The sequence below is a fragment of the Macrobrachium rosenbergii genome, chromosome 55 (assembly GCF_040412425.1).
Source record: "Macrobrachium rosenbergii isolate ZJJX-2024 chromosome 55, ASM4041242v1, whole genome shotgun sequence".
Taxonomy (NCBI): domain Eukaryota; kingdom Metazoa; phylum Arthropoda; class Malacostraca; order Decapoda; family Palaemonidae; genus Macrobrachium; species Macrobrachium rosenbergii.
In genome coordinates, this window is record NC_089795.1 from 18,323,582 (window position 1) to 18,342,866 (window position 19,285).

Here is a 19,285-nt window from a genome sequence, read left to right on the forward strand (position 1 = left end):
CTTGAAACTTTAGTGACCCCTCGCTACTTCGCAATTCGATTATCACGAATTCATGACTTCGCGGAGTTTTTAATATAAATGGAAAATATAGCACAGATTTTCTGGAGAAAAATCTCAATATATGAACACCCAAAATTTTTCATTAAATCCAATAAAATATTAATAATAAATAGTATTTCCTAGTCTAAGAACAACAAAACAAGCATAAAATAGCAAAAAAACACATATTTGCACTTGTAACTCCTATGACAAAAAAAAAAAAAACCATCTGGAAAGTGATGCCTATACAGTACAGTACCGCGTGTTCCATTGTTGGGAAAATGCAAAGCGTACCATCTCGGCGACTAAGTGCGTTGTAACACGGGCTGTGATTGGTGCATGGGAGGGAGACGACAAATCACAGCTTCCTGATTTCTAATCAGGCCTGTGATTGGTGCTTAGACTGATGCTCAGAACCCGCAGCATCTCCCCTTGTCTCTCTCTCGCGGCCACTTCGCTTCAAGCTTTCTCGCCGAACGGTTTTCTTTACGTTGTGCTGTGTGATTTTTTTGTGGTTTTTGTTGAACTTTGCTCCAATTTTCACCCCCTGCAATGGCTCCCAAGTGTGCTGCTTCTTCCAAGGCTGGTACTGAGCCTAAGCGCCATCAAAGAATGATGACGATCGCTGAAAAGGTTAAACTTCTCGATATGTTGAAGGAAGGGAGAAAGTTCGCGGCTGTAGCCCGCCATTTTGGCGTGAACGAATCCACCATTCGCTACATCTACAAGGACGAGGCGAAGATTAGGAAGACAGCCACCATCACCTTTGACAAGTTGGCGAAGAGAGTGGTTACGGCTCATAATAAAACTATCGTCCAGAAGCTGCTTTGGCCGTGTGGATAGCCGACTGCCAAAGAAGAACATAGCCTTGGATACGAACATTATCCAAACAAAGGCTAGGAGCCTGTATGAGACCTTCGCCGCTAAGGAACCAGAGGACGACAGTGGCGAGCGTAAAGAAGCAGAAGATGAAGAAGACGTAGATGATCCGCAATCAGAGACATCCAGTCATTCACCACGTAAGAAACTGCAATTTTCTGCTAGCAAAGGGTGGTTTGCAAAGTTTCAGAAACACTACGGCCTAAAAAGCGCTTCCTTGCATGGCGAGGCTGCTTCGGCTGACACAGTTGCTGCTGAAACATACGTCAATGAAACCTTCATGAAGATTATCTCTGAAGGTGAATATCAGCCCGAACAAGCTTTTAATATGGACGAGACGGGCTTGTTTTGGAAAAGAATGCCCTCGCGAACTTTCCTGTTCAAAGAGGAAGCAAAAGCGTCTGGCTTTAAAGCATTCAAGGATCATGTGACCCTCGTGATGTGTGGCAATGCTGCGGGATTTTTATTAAAGCCAGGACTTATTTACAGGTCTAAAAACCCAAGGGCTTTAAAAAACAAAAACAAGAATCTGCTACCCGTACATTGGATGCACAATCCAAAGGCCTGGATAACGAAGATGCTGACCTCCAACTGGTTCCACCAGTGTTTTATACCGCAAGTGAAGGTGTATCTAGCAGAAAAGGGTATGCCATTCAAAGTCCTTCTCATTATGGATAATGTTGGTGGCCATGCTACTGATCTGTCATATTCGGGGGTTCAGGTTGAGTTCCTACCGCCCAACACGACATCACTTATTCAGCCAATGGACCAGGGAGTTATTAGGGCGTTCAAGGCCCTATACACAAGGAATGCCCTGGCGAACCTGGTTGCTTCTGTGGATGCCGCCCAAGAAGACGACGATTTCAACTTGAAGGCATACTGGCGGCAGTACACAATTGCTACGTGCCTCCAAAATATCCACAAGGCATTGGAAGAAATGAAGCCTGCCACCATTAACGCCAGCTGGAAGTTGTGGCCCGAGGTTGTTTACGACGACAAAGGATTTACACCTGCCGAAATCCAACACTCGGCAGTACAGAAAGCTATGCAGTTGGCTGCGATCCTTGGAGGTGAGGGCTTTGCAGACATGACCACGGGCAACGTCGATGAACTTCTAAACTGCCACTCCCAGCTGCTAACTGACGAAGACCTCAAAAAGTTGACGAAGTCGGCGAGCAAAGAAGAAGAAGAAGCAGTGCAGCAAGAAACAGAAGTTGTCTCCCAAACTGGCTTGACTTTGGAATGGCTCGCCGGGCTCTGCAACCTGGCTAAGGAACTGCAAGAGCGGTCGCAGGAATGGGACGACAATATGGTTCGATCGGTTCAATTCTGCAACATGGTCGATGACGTCATGGCCCCCTACAAGATGCTCTTCGACTGGAAAAAGAAGCAGCGGCAGCAACTGCCAATCACAACGTTTTTGCAGCCTCGCAAAAAAGAGCCAGTTCCTGCTGCTGCTACTATGGTTACACCTTCAGAAACTGCTGAAGAAGTGGAAGAGGTGCCCCAGGAAATGGCACCGCCGTCTGAAGAGACGTAAAATACAATCATTGACTGCGCAGTAAAAGTCATCATCACCTTCATCGTCATCATTTTTACTGCGCAGCAAATTCATCACCATCTTCATTCAAGTTTTACTTCAACTTCTTTTGTGGTGAGTAAAGTAACAATCTTTATTTTTTTTTTATTTTAAGTGTTACTGTACTGTATTACATGTACTGTAATACAGTACAGTAACATGATACTGTTTTGTATTACTGTATATATTATTACTGTATGTATACTGTATTCTTTAAAATTTAAAGCTTGCCGATCACGTCATATACTATAGCTACTTTACCACAGTAAATTAGCCCCTGTTATATGGTACTGTAAACTTACCTACTGAAGTCATATTGCTTAACAGTTGTCCCTGTTATTAATAGAGTAAAGGGTGGGTTGTTAAGAGTACAGGGAGGGTTTTAAAAAGTCCAAATACTGTACACGTTAAATAAATATGCTGTTCGTACTTCGCGGAATTTCAGTTATCGCGGCCGGTCTTGGAACCTATCTCCCACAATAAACGAGGGGTCACTGGCGATCAAGATATTAATAACAATAAGATGTTGAGAACAGAGGGATTGAAGGGTAGGACTGAGCATGGGTTGCACTGGGATTTAGTTGTAGGCCATTCTTTGGAGACTATGAACGATTTTATAAGAGGGCTGAATAAGTACGGACAGTAGGGATGATAGATTATGAGAAGCACTGTAATATGGATCATAGGGAAGAGAGAAATATTAGAAGTATGGATTGTAGGGATAACAGAAATGTGAGAAGTAATATGGATGGTAGCAATGATAGCAATATGATGAGAAATATGAATTATAGGAATGCTGGAAGTAATATTAACTGTAGGAATCTAGAAATATAAGGAGAGGCAGTAGTAGGATAAGGCAGGAAAGAAGTAGAAGTGAGTTTTGGATGAAGTGTAAGTGGTAATAGGAATTGGCAAAGGAATGTTGATAATATATTCGTTCTAGCCTCTCATCCAAGGTACTTCCTCCTCCTCTCCCTCATCAGGAGCATTTCTATATGCCTTCAGAGAGGCCACTGCTGAGCAAACAGGTTGACCCTCTCTCAGCAGGAGTCAGCGGCACTGGAATCGACTGCCATGGCAGCATTCCAGGCAGTCTCTTGGCTGGATTGATGGACACTGTCCGTGTCCAAGATCGCTGCCTTGTCTACTATGGGTTCAAGAGACCCTGAGGAGGAAGCTACATTCAAGAAGCTGATGGTATCTGGAGGCAAGGCCATTTCCTACCTAGCCCACCAGCAAACCTGTGGGCAAATTTGATTTGGAAGATGAGGGACACATTCGTGACTCTGATTTCCCAGTTCGTCGGTCCTGAGTCGGCTTTGGCCCTGAGGAATGGACCGTTGCTAGGTTCTGCTTCTCTCTTCCCTAGGGAGTGAGGTGGATGCCACGGTGGACAGACAGAGGGCTGATAACAACAACCGTTTTGTTCACCAGGCAGTGCCAAAGACCTCCGGGTCTTTGTGTGCCACTGCAGCCTAACCTTTGGGTCAGGCTGGCACTTCCTCTCTGGGTCCTAAGAAGTCCCGACTTTGAAGGGCCCTCGTAGGGATACCCAGGCTTCTTCTGCCCCTGCCAGAGCGGGTGCGCAACAGTGCTCCTTTCAGCCCCCTTCCCAGACCAGGAGAGGGGGCAAGGGTAAGAAGAATGGAGGAGGATGCTGGGGGGGGGGCATTCCTCCCCACATGCTGCCATTTGTGTGGCGGGGTTGCCTATCGAGCCATTGGGTAACATGGCAGCAATACGGAGCAGAGACCTGGGTAGTGAATGTCCTTCAGGAAGGATATTTACTTCCTTTGAGTCTCTGCCACCTCTCACAAGTTATCTGGCCCATCTCCAAACCTATATTCCTGGCCTGCTGAAGGATCTCTCCTTGCAGGGGGAGGTGAAAGCGATGCTGAAGAAAGGCACTGTGGAAGTTGTGACAGATAGGTCTCCAGGCTTTTATAGCCACCTCTTTCTTGTAGAGAAATCAATGGAGGGATGGAGACCAGTCATAAACCTCTCTCCCTTGAACTGATTTGTTTGCTAAACTCAGTTCACAATGCAAACGACACATTCAGTGCTTGTGGCCATCAGGGAGTCCGACTTCATGCTTACAGTATTTCCAAATACCCATCCATCTGTCCTCACACAAGTACCCCTGCTTTATCCTCGGGGAGACGGTGTACCAGTTCAGGGCGCGCTGTTTCAGGATCTCAACCGCTCCCCAGGTGTTCATGTGAGTGAGCACCCTTGTGTCAACTTGGGCCTATTTTGCACGGGATACATCTTCTGAGGTACCTCGACAATTGGCTAGTCCTGGTGAGCTCTCATTCACAGATGCTCCAGGACAAGGATCAAATTCTCGAGTTTTGTTGCAGCCTGGGAGTTGTCATGAACTTCGAGAAGTCCGATCTCATACCCAAGGAGAGGATAATATACCTGGGCAAGCTGATAGATACAGCAGCAGTGAGTCTCTTCCCCTCAGACTCATGTATCAGCAAGTTCAGGGAGGTAGTGCAGTTGTTCCTGTCTCGGTAGGAACAAACATCTCAGCAGTGGCAAGTTGTTCTCAATCACCTGTCATCCTTGGAGAAGTTGGTCCCTCTTTGGCAGCTTCACCTTCATTCCCTTCAGTGGAGAATGAAGGAATTCTGGTCTTTGGCAAGGGATTCCCCGTACCTTCCCATTCCTCTCTTGAGAGAAGTGAGACAGGACTTAGCCTGGTGGCTGGATGACAGCAACCTCGTCATAGGAGTGTCACTACACTCTCCCCCTCCCAAGATGCTTCTGTTCTCAGATGCATCGAGAGAGGGATGGGTTGCACGCCTGGAAGAGTTGCTAGCTTCTGGGTTGTGGAATCAGAATGACAAGTACTGTACCTCCACATCAATACCCTAGAACTCAAGGCAGCCTTCTTGGCTCTTCAAGAGTTTCAGGATCGAGTGGTGGGGCACCCCATGGTGCTGATGGGTGACAATATCACAGTAGTGGCATACATCAACAAGTAGGGGGGGGGGCAACTGGTATCCCTTCAGCTTCACAAGTTGATGGTGCAGGTGCACGAGTAGGCAGTAGTGTACTCAGTGGAGTTGTCAGCCAGATACATTCCAGGCAAGTGGAACGTAGTGGCAGACAAACTCAGTCGCCAAGGTCAGGTGATAGGGATAGAGTGGTCCCTACACCTAGACGTAGTGGAAAGATTGTTCAACCTTTGGGACGACCAATGATCTGTTTGCAACCCGGCACAACAGGAAGTTGCCAGTGTTCTGCTCGGTTGTCCCAGACCCATGGGCAGCAGCAGAAGATGCCTTTCAGCACCCTTGGAACACAATCTCGAAATATATGCTTTTCCTCCATTCTGTCTAATTTGTCTGGTGATCAACAGGGTAATGATCACCCCGAATCTCAGGATGACCGTGGTTGCTGCCAAGTGGCCACATGCCAAGTGGCCACATGCCGAGTGGTACCCAGACCTGCTAGCTCTGCTATCCGAGGCACCGAAAGAGATTCCTCCCTGGCACAACCTCCCTTGCCAGCTGCACATCAAGAGGTTCCACCAGTCTGTAGGGTCCCTATATCTTCATGGTTGGAGACTATCCAGCATCTCTTGCGAGTGAGAGGCTTTTCTTGTTGAGAAGCGACAGAGATGTCTGGATACCTTTGGAAGTCCTATGCAGCTGTGTACCAGGGGAAATGGGCCATCTTCTTTGGTTGGTGTCTTAGATGGGGTATCCCTCCAGTTGGAGCTACTATTCAGCAAATAGCATCTTCCTTCGCCGAGAGAAGCTTATTCCATCTCAGCTGTTAGGGCCACAGGGCTGCCCTGGGCTCATTCCTGCACCTGAAAGGTATCAATCTCTCCTCCTCGTGGGAGATCTCTATGCTGACGAGAAATTTCGAAAAGTCTTGCCCTCCCATGGTACTCAGGCTCCCTGAGTGGGACATGACTTCATTCTTCAGAGCCTAACTCGTGCACCCTGCGAGCCCTTACAAGTTGTCAGACAGGGATATGACCCTGGAGACTGTCTTCTTGCTTGGCCTGGCATCGGCAAAGAGAGTAGGTGAACTAAGTGGCCTATCTTTTGATGTTAAGCACTCAAGTTGATGGGGATCTGTATTGCTCGAATTTGTCCCAGAATTCATAGCAAAGACTCAAAATCCATTGGTACCTGATGCCAGATTCGAGTCCTCCTCGATCCCCTCCCTAGAGGACTTTGTTGGTAATGAACCAGACAAGATGCTACTGTGTGCAGTTAGGTTGCAGCAGTACTACCTTAAGAAGACTTGACAGCTGAGGCCTGGTTGTCGATAACTCTTCATTAGTACTGGCTCGATCAAGAAAGAGTTGTCCAAGAACAACATTTCTTTGTGGCTTCGTGAGATGGTCAAATGGGTGTACTCTACGCCTGATGAATTGGGTGACAGTACACTCCGGGCCAGAGCTCATGAGGTCAGGGGCATTGGTCTGTTCCTCATATTCAAGTCACTTTCTTGGACACTTTTTCCTTGCGTCCTGTGATGGCTGCTCAATAAGTTGTGTAGCTCATCCAGTTCCCCTAGCGGGACAGGTAGCATCTCACCTAAGATGTACAGTTGTGAGAGAGAGAATGAGTGTGTGTGACTGGCCTTCTCTCCCTATGGGCGGGGGATCAGTTGGTGAGCCGTCATGTGTGGGAATGGGCTTTATACAGGTGAGTTACATTTCTGAGCATCTTTTCCATTATCTAATGTACTGTAAATTAATAGGAGCAAGCCCTACCTTCTCTCTAGCAAGGGGAGAGAGGGGCTGACTAAACAAAACCTGTTGGTTATCTTTAGCTTTATTGTTTCCGACATTAAAGGTTCACCCAGACCTTTTTTGAATCGATGCTTCGCAAACCCATTAATTCAAAAGGCCCAGAAGTCTGGCAGTTGAACACTCCTATTTTAAACAGGTCAGAGGCATGGGACTCCTTCCTTTGCTCTTCACAACCAGGAAGAGAGGCCCAGGTGAGGTGAACCACCAGTCGGTTCAGAAGCTTACTCAGAATCCTTCCACCAAAAAGTAAGTCTTCCATATGTAAAGACCGAGGGTTTGTATTCATGTAGGAACAAATGACAAATTTTACAAGTAATTTGTATTTTTCCTAACATACAAACCTGAGGTCTTTACATATAGGGGGAGTCCCCGGTTATTGGTGGGGGTTCCATTCCGACAGCATGATGATAAGCGAAAATCGCCAATAACTGAAAGTCAGTGATTTTTTTACCATTTTCGGCGCTTATCAGCGCCGATAAGCACTGAAAACCACCAGTTTTTGCTTATTGGTGCCTCTGTTAAGTATGTATCAGCACTAATATCCGGTTATTGGGGCTGACAAGCAAAATCGGCGCATATTGGCGATGAAAATTGCCATTTTTTTCATTGCTAGACAAGCACCGAAAAACCAGATCGCTGATAACTGAGCCCACCGAGAACCGGGGACTGCCTGTACTGCCCACCTCAAGCCATCCCTCACTCTTGATACCTGGGCCAGAAGGTAAGTGAATGCATTGCTGGACTGAAGGGTGGGATTCCCCACCCTACTGCTGGTAGTTAACTACCTAACAACCTTGTTAGAATTGAATGGCCGGTTTCCAGCTGCACTGAAGTTATTTCCATATGTAAAGACCTCAGGTTTGTATTTTAGGAAAAATACAGATTACTGTACTTTAAAATATGTCGTTTTTCTTCAAAATCAACTTAAGTTTACCGATATCACAATTACTATCAAGTACCTCACTCATGGACCTGCCATAGAGTGAAGTTTCTCTCCTTTCTCGGGTAAAAACTAGGCAATCAGTTAATAAATGCTGTACCGTTAAAACTTCTTGACAGGAACTGCAGATTGGGCCCTGTCTCCCTTCTCCAGTTTGCATTAAGTATCCATGCATAGCATGTGTATGTCCTATATGCAGCCTTGTTAAAATAATGCAAGTCCTCCAATCTGGATGATCCGACGACTGCCATTTCATTTGGCCTTCAACTTCATATTACCAATTATGTTATCCTAACCAATTTGCCACTTTCCACTTGTATATTTGTGAATAATTTGCTTAAAATCAGAGTATGGGAGGTATATAAGTGCCTGAGTATGTAATATCAATTCTTTAATTACATTATCAACTCTCATTCCCATCTATACCCACATGAGCGTGTACCCAACAAAAGCTCACCCTGATATGCTTTCGGAAGTACAGGAGGGCCGGCCATTCCTGTACTTCTTGTACTAGGTGAAGGGAGTCATCTGTTTTAATGAGGAAAAAAGACTACTTGAGTCAGAATATATGATAAAACTTTAATCAATCTTTCCTTTATTAAAAATATATTTTACAGCTTCAAGAATGGCATATAATTCAGAATATTGAGCAGGAAGGGGGTAATTTCCTCTTGACTACATTATTTCCTACTACTGCTGTATAGCTAACTTCATTCTCCAACTTAGTGCCATCAGTAAATATGCTCTGCCCTCTGTGCTGGAGGGAATGCTGAAGAAATTCCCTCCTAATTTCTTCATTGGAAATGTTTCTTCTCTCCCACAACTGGACATATATCAATAGGTGGTTTGCACTAATGTGGAGATTTAGGATACACAACCTGTGCTGTTGGTGTTGTTAGCATGCCAACATCTCTACTTTCTCTTTCAAGCCTCACCTCCAGAGGATTGGGTAGTCGGTGTCTGTTTGCTGTCTGATCTACTAGGGCTTTCACATACTTGTATGTGTAGTAATTTGGATTGATGTTAGAGGTTAAGGATTTGGATATGTACCTTAAGCATAGTTCTTCCCTGCAGATTGAAAGGGGATAAGCCTGAGTCTGCATATGTACTAGCTACAGGAGAAGTGCTGTATGCCCCTGTACATATTGTATTCCCAAGTTATGTACATCTAATTTTTCTAAGTTAGTTTTACAAGAAGTTCTGTAGATTTGACAGGCATAATCCATCTTGCTTAAGCATATAGACATATAAAGCTTATGCAGAGTTTTTAGTCTGCCCCCTGATCAAAATGTGACATCACCTTCAATATATTTATTGGTTGTTTAACTCTGTTGGCGAGGTCATTTATATGAGGACCAATGGTAAGTTTCTTCTCAAATAAAACCCAAAGAAACTTAACTTCATCTTTGTATGGTAAGATATTGTCTTTCAAGAAGAGTGTTGGTATCTCCTCTTGTTTTCTAGTTCGTGTGAATCTGATGGCTTTAGTTTTATGAGGTGAAAACTTAAATCCCCTAGCATCTGCCCACTTTAAAGCTGCATTTATTGCAGTCAGAACCTTCCTCAGGCTTGTGCAGCAGTAGAGCTGCTGCAGTAGATAAAAAGTCATCTACAAATAATGATCATCGGACCCCAATTGGTAGGTGTTCCATCAGACTATTGATTACTATCGTAAGTAAGGTAACACTTAGCACACCTTCTTTTATAAAGGAAGAGGACAATGCAGATTCAATGTGAACTTTTAGGCAGGGATCTGATATAAAATCCTTAATGAAATAATACATATTCCCTCCAATGCCCCAAGAGGCCAACAGCTTCAGAGTACCATCCCTCCAAGGGGTATCATAAGCTTTTTCCACATCAAAGAAGACTCCAACGACTTGATTCCGGATGGCAAAAGCATTTTGGATCTCCCTTGATAACATTGAGTGGGGCTTTAGTACTTCTATTCTTTCTGAACCCAAATTGTGCCTATGGATAAAAGATTTTTAGTTTCCAAATACCAGACCATTCTGTTATTCACCATTCTTTCAAACAGCTTACATACACAGCTTGTGAGAGCTATAGGCCAGTAACTCTGCGTGGGTTCTGGGTTCTTACCAGGCTTAAGACTGGGGACTACAACTGACGTCTTCCAAGACTTCAGAAAGGTATGAAGTTTATAAAGATCATTGAGGGTATCCAAGAGGAAGCCCCTACTGGTCTCTGGAAGGTGTTTTAACATTTCATATCTAGTAGCATCCTCTTCCGGGGATGTTCACGACGAGTTGGCTAAAGCGTTCAGCGTCTTGTCCATGGTGAAAGGTATATTGAAATCCACTGTATTATATGACGAAGGTGGAACTATTGATGTAGAATTTTGGATTTGCTGAAATTCAGGCAAGTACTGTGGTTGCACTAGATACTTTGGCAAAGTGCTTGCCAAACATCTCTGCCACTTCTTTAGGATCAGATATATATCCATTCTCCACCTTTAGAATAGGCAGTGGGTCTGGAGCGTATTTACCTTCCAATTTCCTGATCTTATTCCAGAGTTGGCTAGATGGAGTTTTTGCTGAAACTTCTGAGATGTACTTTATCCATGATAGTCTCTTAGCCTTTTTTGTTGTTCTTTTCTGCTTTGCACAAGCTCTGCATATGCTATTTTGTTTTCCTCACAGGGTGATCTTATCTATGAAAGCATGTTCTGGTGAGTTTCCTAGCAACTGCACATTTCTTATTCCACCAAGGAACAGCTGGATGCCGTGTCACACCTGCAGTTCTTGGTATACATTTCTCTGAACTACCAAGCACCACTTCAGTAAAGTGCTGATAAGCTTGAATTGGAGAAGGGAAGTCCTTGGAATTCTTTTCAATGTGTGTTAATCTTTCATAGGAACTCCAATCTGCTTCATCTGTTTTCCACTTTGGGAAGTATGGGGATGGAGTATTATGAATATATTTCAGACGTTTGGGCCAATGGTCACTGCCATAAAAGTTCTTACATACTGACCACTGATATTCTAGTGCAAGAGCTGAGGTACATATAGTTAAATTTATGGCAGAAGAGGAATTATGGTATACATCATACCTTGTTGGTGATCCATTGTTCAATAAAACTATACCATTCCTGTCAAGTAACTGCTCAATAGTGTTACCCATCTATCACATACATAATCCCCCAAAAGAGTAATTTTTGCATTAAAATCACCCATTAATGTGAATGGGGATGGCAGTTTGTAAATTTGGTGTTGAAGGACCAGACAATCGTATAGGTGATCTTCCGATCTAGGCTGCAGATATAGAGAACCCAGCATGATCTTTTCATCAATATAAATTTGTACAGCACAAGCCTGAAGTATTATGTCAAGTTGGATGATTCTGCATTTTACAAATTTATGGATAATACAACCTGTGCCTTCGTTGAGCTCTTTCTCCTGGTTGCAGAGATCTGTAGAAATTATGGTTTAAACCAAGGTTATATAATTTGTCCCCAATTTTTGTTTCTTGGAGACATTATCTTTGCCTTTGAATCCCTGATTAGTGATTTGTTCAGCACTTGAAATATTACCCCGACAGTTCAACCGTAAAATTGACATTATTTATGTTTGTTTTTTATAGTCCTTTTCCTTGTTAGATTTGTTTCTCTGGGATATTGAATTTATGAATGTGGTCTTTGGATGAGTGGCTTTCCGTTAGTACCCTTGTTATTTTCTCTTTTGCTATTAACTTCAGGATGAGGAAGGATCTCTGATACTGTGCTTTTGTTACTCAGAATGCTGGACTGGACTCCTTTGGTCTCACTAAAGTGCCAGTACAGTTCCCGTTAAGTTCAGGGTTACCATCATTTTTATTTTGGCTGTGGGATGATGGAGGATGAGAGGATGATGGGGTTCTCTCTCTCTTCCATACTTTATTGATTGAATTCCTTTTCTTGGAGCAGAGAATCTACTTGTGATGCTTCATGTATTGTATGAGATGGTAAAGATATGGGTAGATGTTCTTCACCAGCTGGTGACTTATCTACCTTAGGAGGTGACTTAACTCCTTTAGAGGAGTGTGCTCTTGCCTTGCCAGGCTGAGCACCTGACCCAGAGGGCTGGGCCTCTACCACAGGGGATGGAGCAACTGCTATAAAGGAAGAAGCTCCTGTACTGACTGGACCCCTTGTGGTATTAAGGGGTAAGGGATTTAGAGCTCTAGCATAGCTCTTGGCTGTTCCCATTTGTGTTTTTGCATGGCCTATGCTAGCGTGCTGAGTATTTGCTTTATTAATTGCTGCTTGCTCAAGTTTAAATTCTTCAAACTTTTTATTGTTGGATTTATGATCTAAGTGACAATTAACACACTTTGGAGCTTCAGAGCATAAACCATGTTCATGGGCTGAGCAGTTAATACAAACTCTTGATGAGTGGCCAAACCTGATGCAGTTAAAACACTTGCATAGGTTTTGGGTTGACGAGTCTTGCTCTCACTCTTTCATTTCAAACATGACGTGGGATGGCACATCATTTGTGTCCCGAATGTCAAAATGATAATGTTTACACTAGATATCATTTTTTTGGGCTCATTTCTAAGATTTCATCTTCTGTGAATTCATACAGGTCTTTGTCAAAGATTACCCCTCTCCCATAGCTGAAGTTCATGTAGGGCCTGATCAATTTTAGCATTTCATTATCATTAACCTGCATCAAACTCAACATCTGTGCCTGGGGTCTATGATACTGCATAAGAATTTTTCCTTTACCAAATTGAGATATCTCACCACTCTTTATGCTTCATACTTTCTTCTGGAGGTAACTACTGAATCGATAATAGTTATATTTTTCCTCTTTTGCTGTTGCTACTAGCCACATAGGTGGTTTGGGAGCCCTTGCTGAAATGTTCTTCTGTTGGCTTGATGTCTATCTCCAGCCCGTTTAGAAGGTATATAGACATCCATATTTCTAGGAGTTTTGTCAGTCAAATGTCCTCTTATGGCAGATTGGCATGTTTCTAGTGTCTCAATATTGCAGCTGGCTTTGAAAGCATCTTCATGCTTTTTAAAAGAAACCCAAGCTTCCCGCTTAGCTTCTATTTCAAGATAGTGCATTCTAATTTCTGTTAATGTGCCAAAGCAGAGTAGTAGAGATAGTTTCATAGTCACATTCAACTGGTAGACCCTCAATATGCAATACTCTCAAATCTTTCACATTCATTGATTTGATATTACTGAGATAGTTTCATAGTCACATTCAACTGGTAGACCCTCAATATGCAATACTCTCAAATCTTTCACATTCATTGATTTGATATTACTGCATTGTGTTGATTTATTCTTGGAGAGTCATTAGCTTATATTTTGCAGAGCCAAGTGTAGGGGTTGGGTTGTGGCTATCAGGTGGAGGATCAACTGGTGGATCAGGAGGGGCAAGGTGAATAGAAGTACCTGAAGGTTTAGTTACTAACTCACAATCCATTTTCCTTTAGTTGTAGGCATACTGAGATACAGTAATTAAATGATTGGGAGTGCATGGAAGAAGATACTATGGCCTCCCAATGCCTTAGGAGGAAATAGAAAAGTCCCCATAGGACCAGAAATTTCCAGACTATGGTCAATTACACATGCAGGGCCTCAGAACCAAGCTAAAGACTTTGACAACCTGCCATAGTTTGTCCTCTTGAGTTTTGTCCCATTCAGATTGGGACTGGTGCAATCACCCTGCAATCGCATATCCACCAGTCATCAAGCTTTTGGCCCTTGCGTTATATACCATCACAACTAGTTTTAAATACAATGCCAAAGAAGCTAAGTTAATAGAACCTCTCTGAAAAGCATGAGAGAAAACTTGGAAGTCTAGATTAAGGTAGGCAATAAAAAAGGATAGGGTTAGGTGGGTCCACTCAGATAGCATGGTGGTAGGTCACCTGTCTATTACTTACCCTAAATCGGGCCATCATATTAAAGGTACAGCCATTTTTGTAATCAATGCCATTCCCAGGTCAGCAACAAAAGAGGAGAAACAGGAAAATTTATTGAAAGAGAGGTGAAGGGGATACAGTTCCCAATGTTTAGTTGAGCCCACAGCAGAGATAGTAGGCACTATAGTGAATTCAATCTCGGCAACGGGTCCCTAAGTCCCCCGCCTCAACAAGGAGTTGGGATCAGGGGGTGTGCCTTACTGTTGCTATATAATGCAATAACAAAAGTTTACATGTAAACAATTATTTTATTAAATTCCAATCTGAAATTAAGAGCCTTATATGCCATCAAATTTGATATCCCAATAAATACAGAATTCTCCTAGTACCTTGATGATCATCTGGACCCAACAGTAGAAGCAGAGTCTGATGCATGTACTACTAGCATTTCACCTCGTTCAACCACATCAGCCACTTTAATTCACTGAGGATAAGGCATAGTATCTAAACTCACTCCTTTCTGTGCAGTCTAAGTAGTAATCAAAGCAAAGGTGGGGGTCTTCCTTAACAAATCAATCCAGATAGTATAAGGTGGGAAAAAGGAGCAGATAAGAAGCCCAGCTAATTTAGTTAAAGAGCTGCTTATACCACAGTTACATGACAATTCTAAATAGTTGCTCTCTGAATGTCTCCCACCCAATGGCAAGGTGCTAAGAGTTTGGAAGTTAAAAATGAATGAACTGTGAACAAAAGGGGGAAAAAATAAAAAACTATATAAAAGAAATATGAAATTTAAATAAACTGTGTAAAAGCAAAATGAAATTTAAAAAATAAAGGATCCACAGTAATATGCTGTCTCCAACTATGCAAAAACGAAAAACTCTGTTTAATTAACACGAACAAAATTATAAAGGGACTCCCAAATACAGCAAAACCAGTGATCCAGGACAAGCTTCAGCATGACACGATTACCATTCTCTTGTAAGGTAGTTCCCACGTTGTGGGAATCTTTTGCCTTGGAATGATGCACTTAGTGTGAATGGGGTAAAATGTCCCAAAATAATACTGCTATACTGTGTATGTGATTAATGGGATTTTTGCTATACTGTATGATTAATGGGATTTTTATAAGTAAACTGACTGTACCTCTCAATGACTACTTCTTCAAGCAAGCACTGTGATTGAAAATGCAACTCAGTGGGCTGGATAAGTGAGACAATAATTATGTACATCATTCAATTAATAGAACAGAACTTTGGTTTTGTGTAGCGGTTTGACCTTCGTTACTCTGTCATCTTTATTTTATTTTAATTATTAAAACTTAAGACACAACTTTTCTTCAGAGGTAAAATGTAGACACAAGTAAAAATTAATTTTATTAACAATATCTTTATAAAGATGCTATGAAAAGCAAAACCGGTGGTCTCTTGTGTAATAGACACCAAGTAAGACTTTTCTTTGGAAGCACCAGAACTACCATACAATGAGATCCAGAACACCTGAGTAACTATAAAAAGCAAAGTGGCAGTATAGGTACTATCCAGGGCCAATGTCTTCCACTTAATGCTGTCATTAAATAGTTAAACTCTCTGTGTTAATGTGACTTTCCAATGCAAAATATCGGGAATTCGTAAGGTGGTACCAAGAAAATCACATTGTGCAAAAGAAACAATTTTGTGCGTAAACATATTTACGGTAAGAAAAAATATTTAAAAGTTTATGTTAAAACATTCATGCAGAAGTCAACACAATCTTTTATGTGCCAAATGTATTCAGGGTCGAGTTTGCAAAAACACAAACATTATCTAAAAACAAATCAAGTTAGGTATCTAAATTATACTTGAATTTCAAAATTTGATTCATTACAATGTAAATATTCATGGGTTGATGAGAGAAAGTATAGTTTAGCTATATATACTGTATAGTGAAAAAGCCGTTAAGATCAATGTCAATGTCAGGTACAGAGTGAATTTCTTCTTGCTGTTAACCACCCAATTTATGTAAATGATGACCTGAAATAGCTGAATTTAAACATGATTTCAGCACATAATACACAATATATTTCAATTCAAATGACTGCTTTTCATACTAATAGGCAGTGAATCCCAACACCAAGTGTAAAGTTAGTGTATTACAGCATATTAAAGGGTTCCAATAATTGGGAGAATACAGATTATGTTCCCCAAAATTAATTTTTTAATTGATGCTGGAAGCTTAATATTATGGATTTTCTTAACCATGTATTTAAGCTGAGGTTGTTTGGGAATTCAGTTTTACATAAATGTAACTATCATTACTAATTTTTATTTTACTGAATCACCATTTATAACCCCATATGTGTTACAATTTGGAAACAAAATTTTGCCAGACACACAAACCTTTTACTTTTACCTATGCCTTAATGCCTGGTTAGAGTAGATAAACTGAGTACAGTACAGATATTAAACAGCTGTTTTAAACATGGAAAACTATAATTTTTTATTCTGTCAGTGCAGCAAGCCAAACATATGTATCAACTGGATGGGATGGGAGAGTCAAATACAGTAGAGAGGTTTAAAAATGTTGCTGAATTATAAGAGGCATGCAGTTGACTCCAGAGCCATAAAGTTGTCATTTTCATATGATCAAACTACCATCATAATGATACCAGGCTTCTTAATTTGAAATTCATGTAATATTTCTACCAGAGCATTTCTTGTATGATCTTTATAGGTGTGTGTGTGTGTGTGTGTGTGTGTGTGTGTGTGTGTGTGTGTGTGTGTGTGTGTGTGTGTGTGTGTGTGTGTGTGTGTGTGTGTGTGTGTGTGTGTGTGTGTGTGTGTGTGTGTGTGTGTGTGTGTGTGTGTGTGTGAAGGCTACTTTACAGCCTACTTTTGTTAGTATCAGTGTAATGAAAGTTTGGGAAATATGAAGACACTGACAGTAGTTAAGTTGTTCACCTGACTACCAACCAACCACTGGCTGTATTCAGAAAGTGTCCATATATTTATGAGTGACATCCCTCCAGTAAAATGCAGCAATCTGCATTAAGGACCTTAGCACCAGATATTGTTTTGAATAAAAATTCAAGATAAAACTAAACTATTATACACAATAACCTTCCATGAGAGCTTAGGATGAAGTTACTAGGACAAGAAAGGTGTCCTCCTCATTCACTCCCCAGTGGTTCCCTAGAGCAAGAATTGTGAAAAGTACTATTGATTAATCATGCCTACCCTAAACCTGGGTTTTCACTATGGCATCCAGAGACAGGAATTTCCCTGTGACAAGCATCATTTGTGTGAAATACTCCAAACAGAAACTCATTCAACTCCCACATCTGGGTAATGCTAGAGCCAGTATGAAGACAGGTCTTCAGTGTGAGGTCTTGCTTTAAGTGTTTGTGTGGTTCTCTTTGAAGGTTCTGTTGCACTAGGATGATAATCCGCTTGGAATTAAACTATATAGAATTAGTTGCCTCCAGCTCAAGATTCCATTAAAGTCCTTGACATCAACATTAACAAAAGTGCTTATCCGTACCCATCAAAAGCAGAAATGAAGTTACCCTTCTGCATTAAAGTGGATAAGTTGAAGATGGGAATAATAGAAGCATGGAGAGTCATCCACTGACAACTCCAGTCAAAGAAACTGCCTCACTTTTACTTCACCTGACACAAATCCATTGTTTTTCATCTGCTGGATCTGGAAAAAATAATTCGCTGCTTTTTGGATGATGCCTGTCCATTGCAGAGATGGCAAGATAATCTCCATGTGTTAAGGTACATGCACTGAAACTGGCTTTAGTGGAGTTGATGCAAGAGCTTGAAACAGAAAGGGAACTCCATGGAACAATAAAATATGGTTGCTCAACCCTTAGGAAGGAAAAAGGAAGAGAGCAGTCCTCTCCATTAATCTTAAGTACTTGAAGATTATCTATTGCCCATGCTGCTTGAGCCAGGAGGAGTACAATGATGATTCCAGTCTATATTGGTCAAAAGCACCTACCTTGTATGCTTCCCAGAGTTACATTGTTAAGTAACCAATCTTGTGAGACCATGTGTATGATGATTCTGTGTTCCCCTAATATATTTTCTAACTGCATTTCCCAGTTTTCTATGGTATTCAACTGCAATGATGCTGCTCAGTATCATAGTGAACATGCTTTCCTACGAGAGGTCTTCAAATAACTCATCATAGACTCCTCATATCATTTGTTCATCAATGGATACAGATAATGTTATAACCTTGTCATAATGCTATGAAATTACTGAGGAAAACAGCAGTCTTATGAATTTCTACTAAACCTGGTAACATTAACTTCATCATAATTCAATTGCCCCCAGAATTTTCAAATGTGCATGGCCCTTGAAAAGTTAAAAGTGAATTTGAAGAAGCTTCAGGGAGGTAAGATACAATCACTTGGCTATTTGCTGATTCTAGCAGTCATCATAGATATAGCAGCCTTAAATGGTGGGAGACTGAAGGAAGCCTTGGTATCCAGAATGTCTTCTACTGTCTCAGTCATAGCTGAATTTGTCCCATAATATTGCTGAATCCAGGTTAACTGATACACTAAGTCCTCTACTACATTTTCAGCCTCACAGTCACTGACTAATAGTGGCGTTGGCAGTTCCCTCTAGGTTGCTACCTTCAACCCTGGTATGGTGTTAAACCACCATAATTTGGCCTGCACTATTCCTGAATTTTCAGTTGGTCTGCCTGTGTGGGAAAGAAAATGGAAAAGACAAAAGGCTCCGAGTATCGACTCTCCCATCACCTGCCTTTCCTTGGTCATCAATAGGTCCTCCCATCTGCTCTGATTCCTTAATTAGTCCTATCCTGTGGTTCCTCTCAGGCTTCAACAGACTAAACTTCATAACTTCATAGACCTTGACCATTATTGTAACCTCTTATGTTTGTGTCCGTAGTTAGTGTATTGCTGACCAGCAGGTTTAGGAGGTCTGTCATAATGTCCAAGACCTTCTTTGCTAACTTGCTGAAGCTTGACTGGTAATCTTCCTATTGGCTTAATGCCATTAAATATTCTTACCAGACCACGAAGTAAAAAATCTTAGTTGAAGCTAAAATTCATCTACTCAACATTTCAAAATTGTCATTTCACTCCACAGTGGTCACTTACTTTATGCTTTTAACCTTATAATCTTGACTGCTGCTTTTCCTGGAATCTGTGGCCTCTGGTATAAAAGTG

General features: G+C 41.8%; 1 protein-coding gene across 1 annotated transcript; it reads left to right on the plus strand.

Annotated features, from left to right (window-relative positions):
• The first annotated feature begins 1,495 nt into the window (after window positions 1-1,495).
• LOC136835757 (tigger transposable element-derived protein 1-like) lies at window positions 1,496-2,458 on the plus strand. The gene has a single exon (XM_067099616.1). It carries the CDS (start codon window positions 1,496-1,498, stop codon window positions 2,456-2,458), a length of 963 nt encoding a protein of 320 aa, XP_066955717.1.
• Window positions 2,459-19,285: the final 16,827 nt, after the last annotated feature.

Coding starts and splice junctions, on each gene's coding strand:
- LOC136835757 (XM_067099616.1), top strand. CDS start 1,496: ATGCTGACCTCCAACTGGTTCCACCAGTGTTTTATACCGCAAGTGAAG.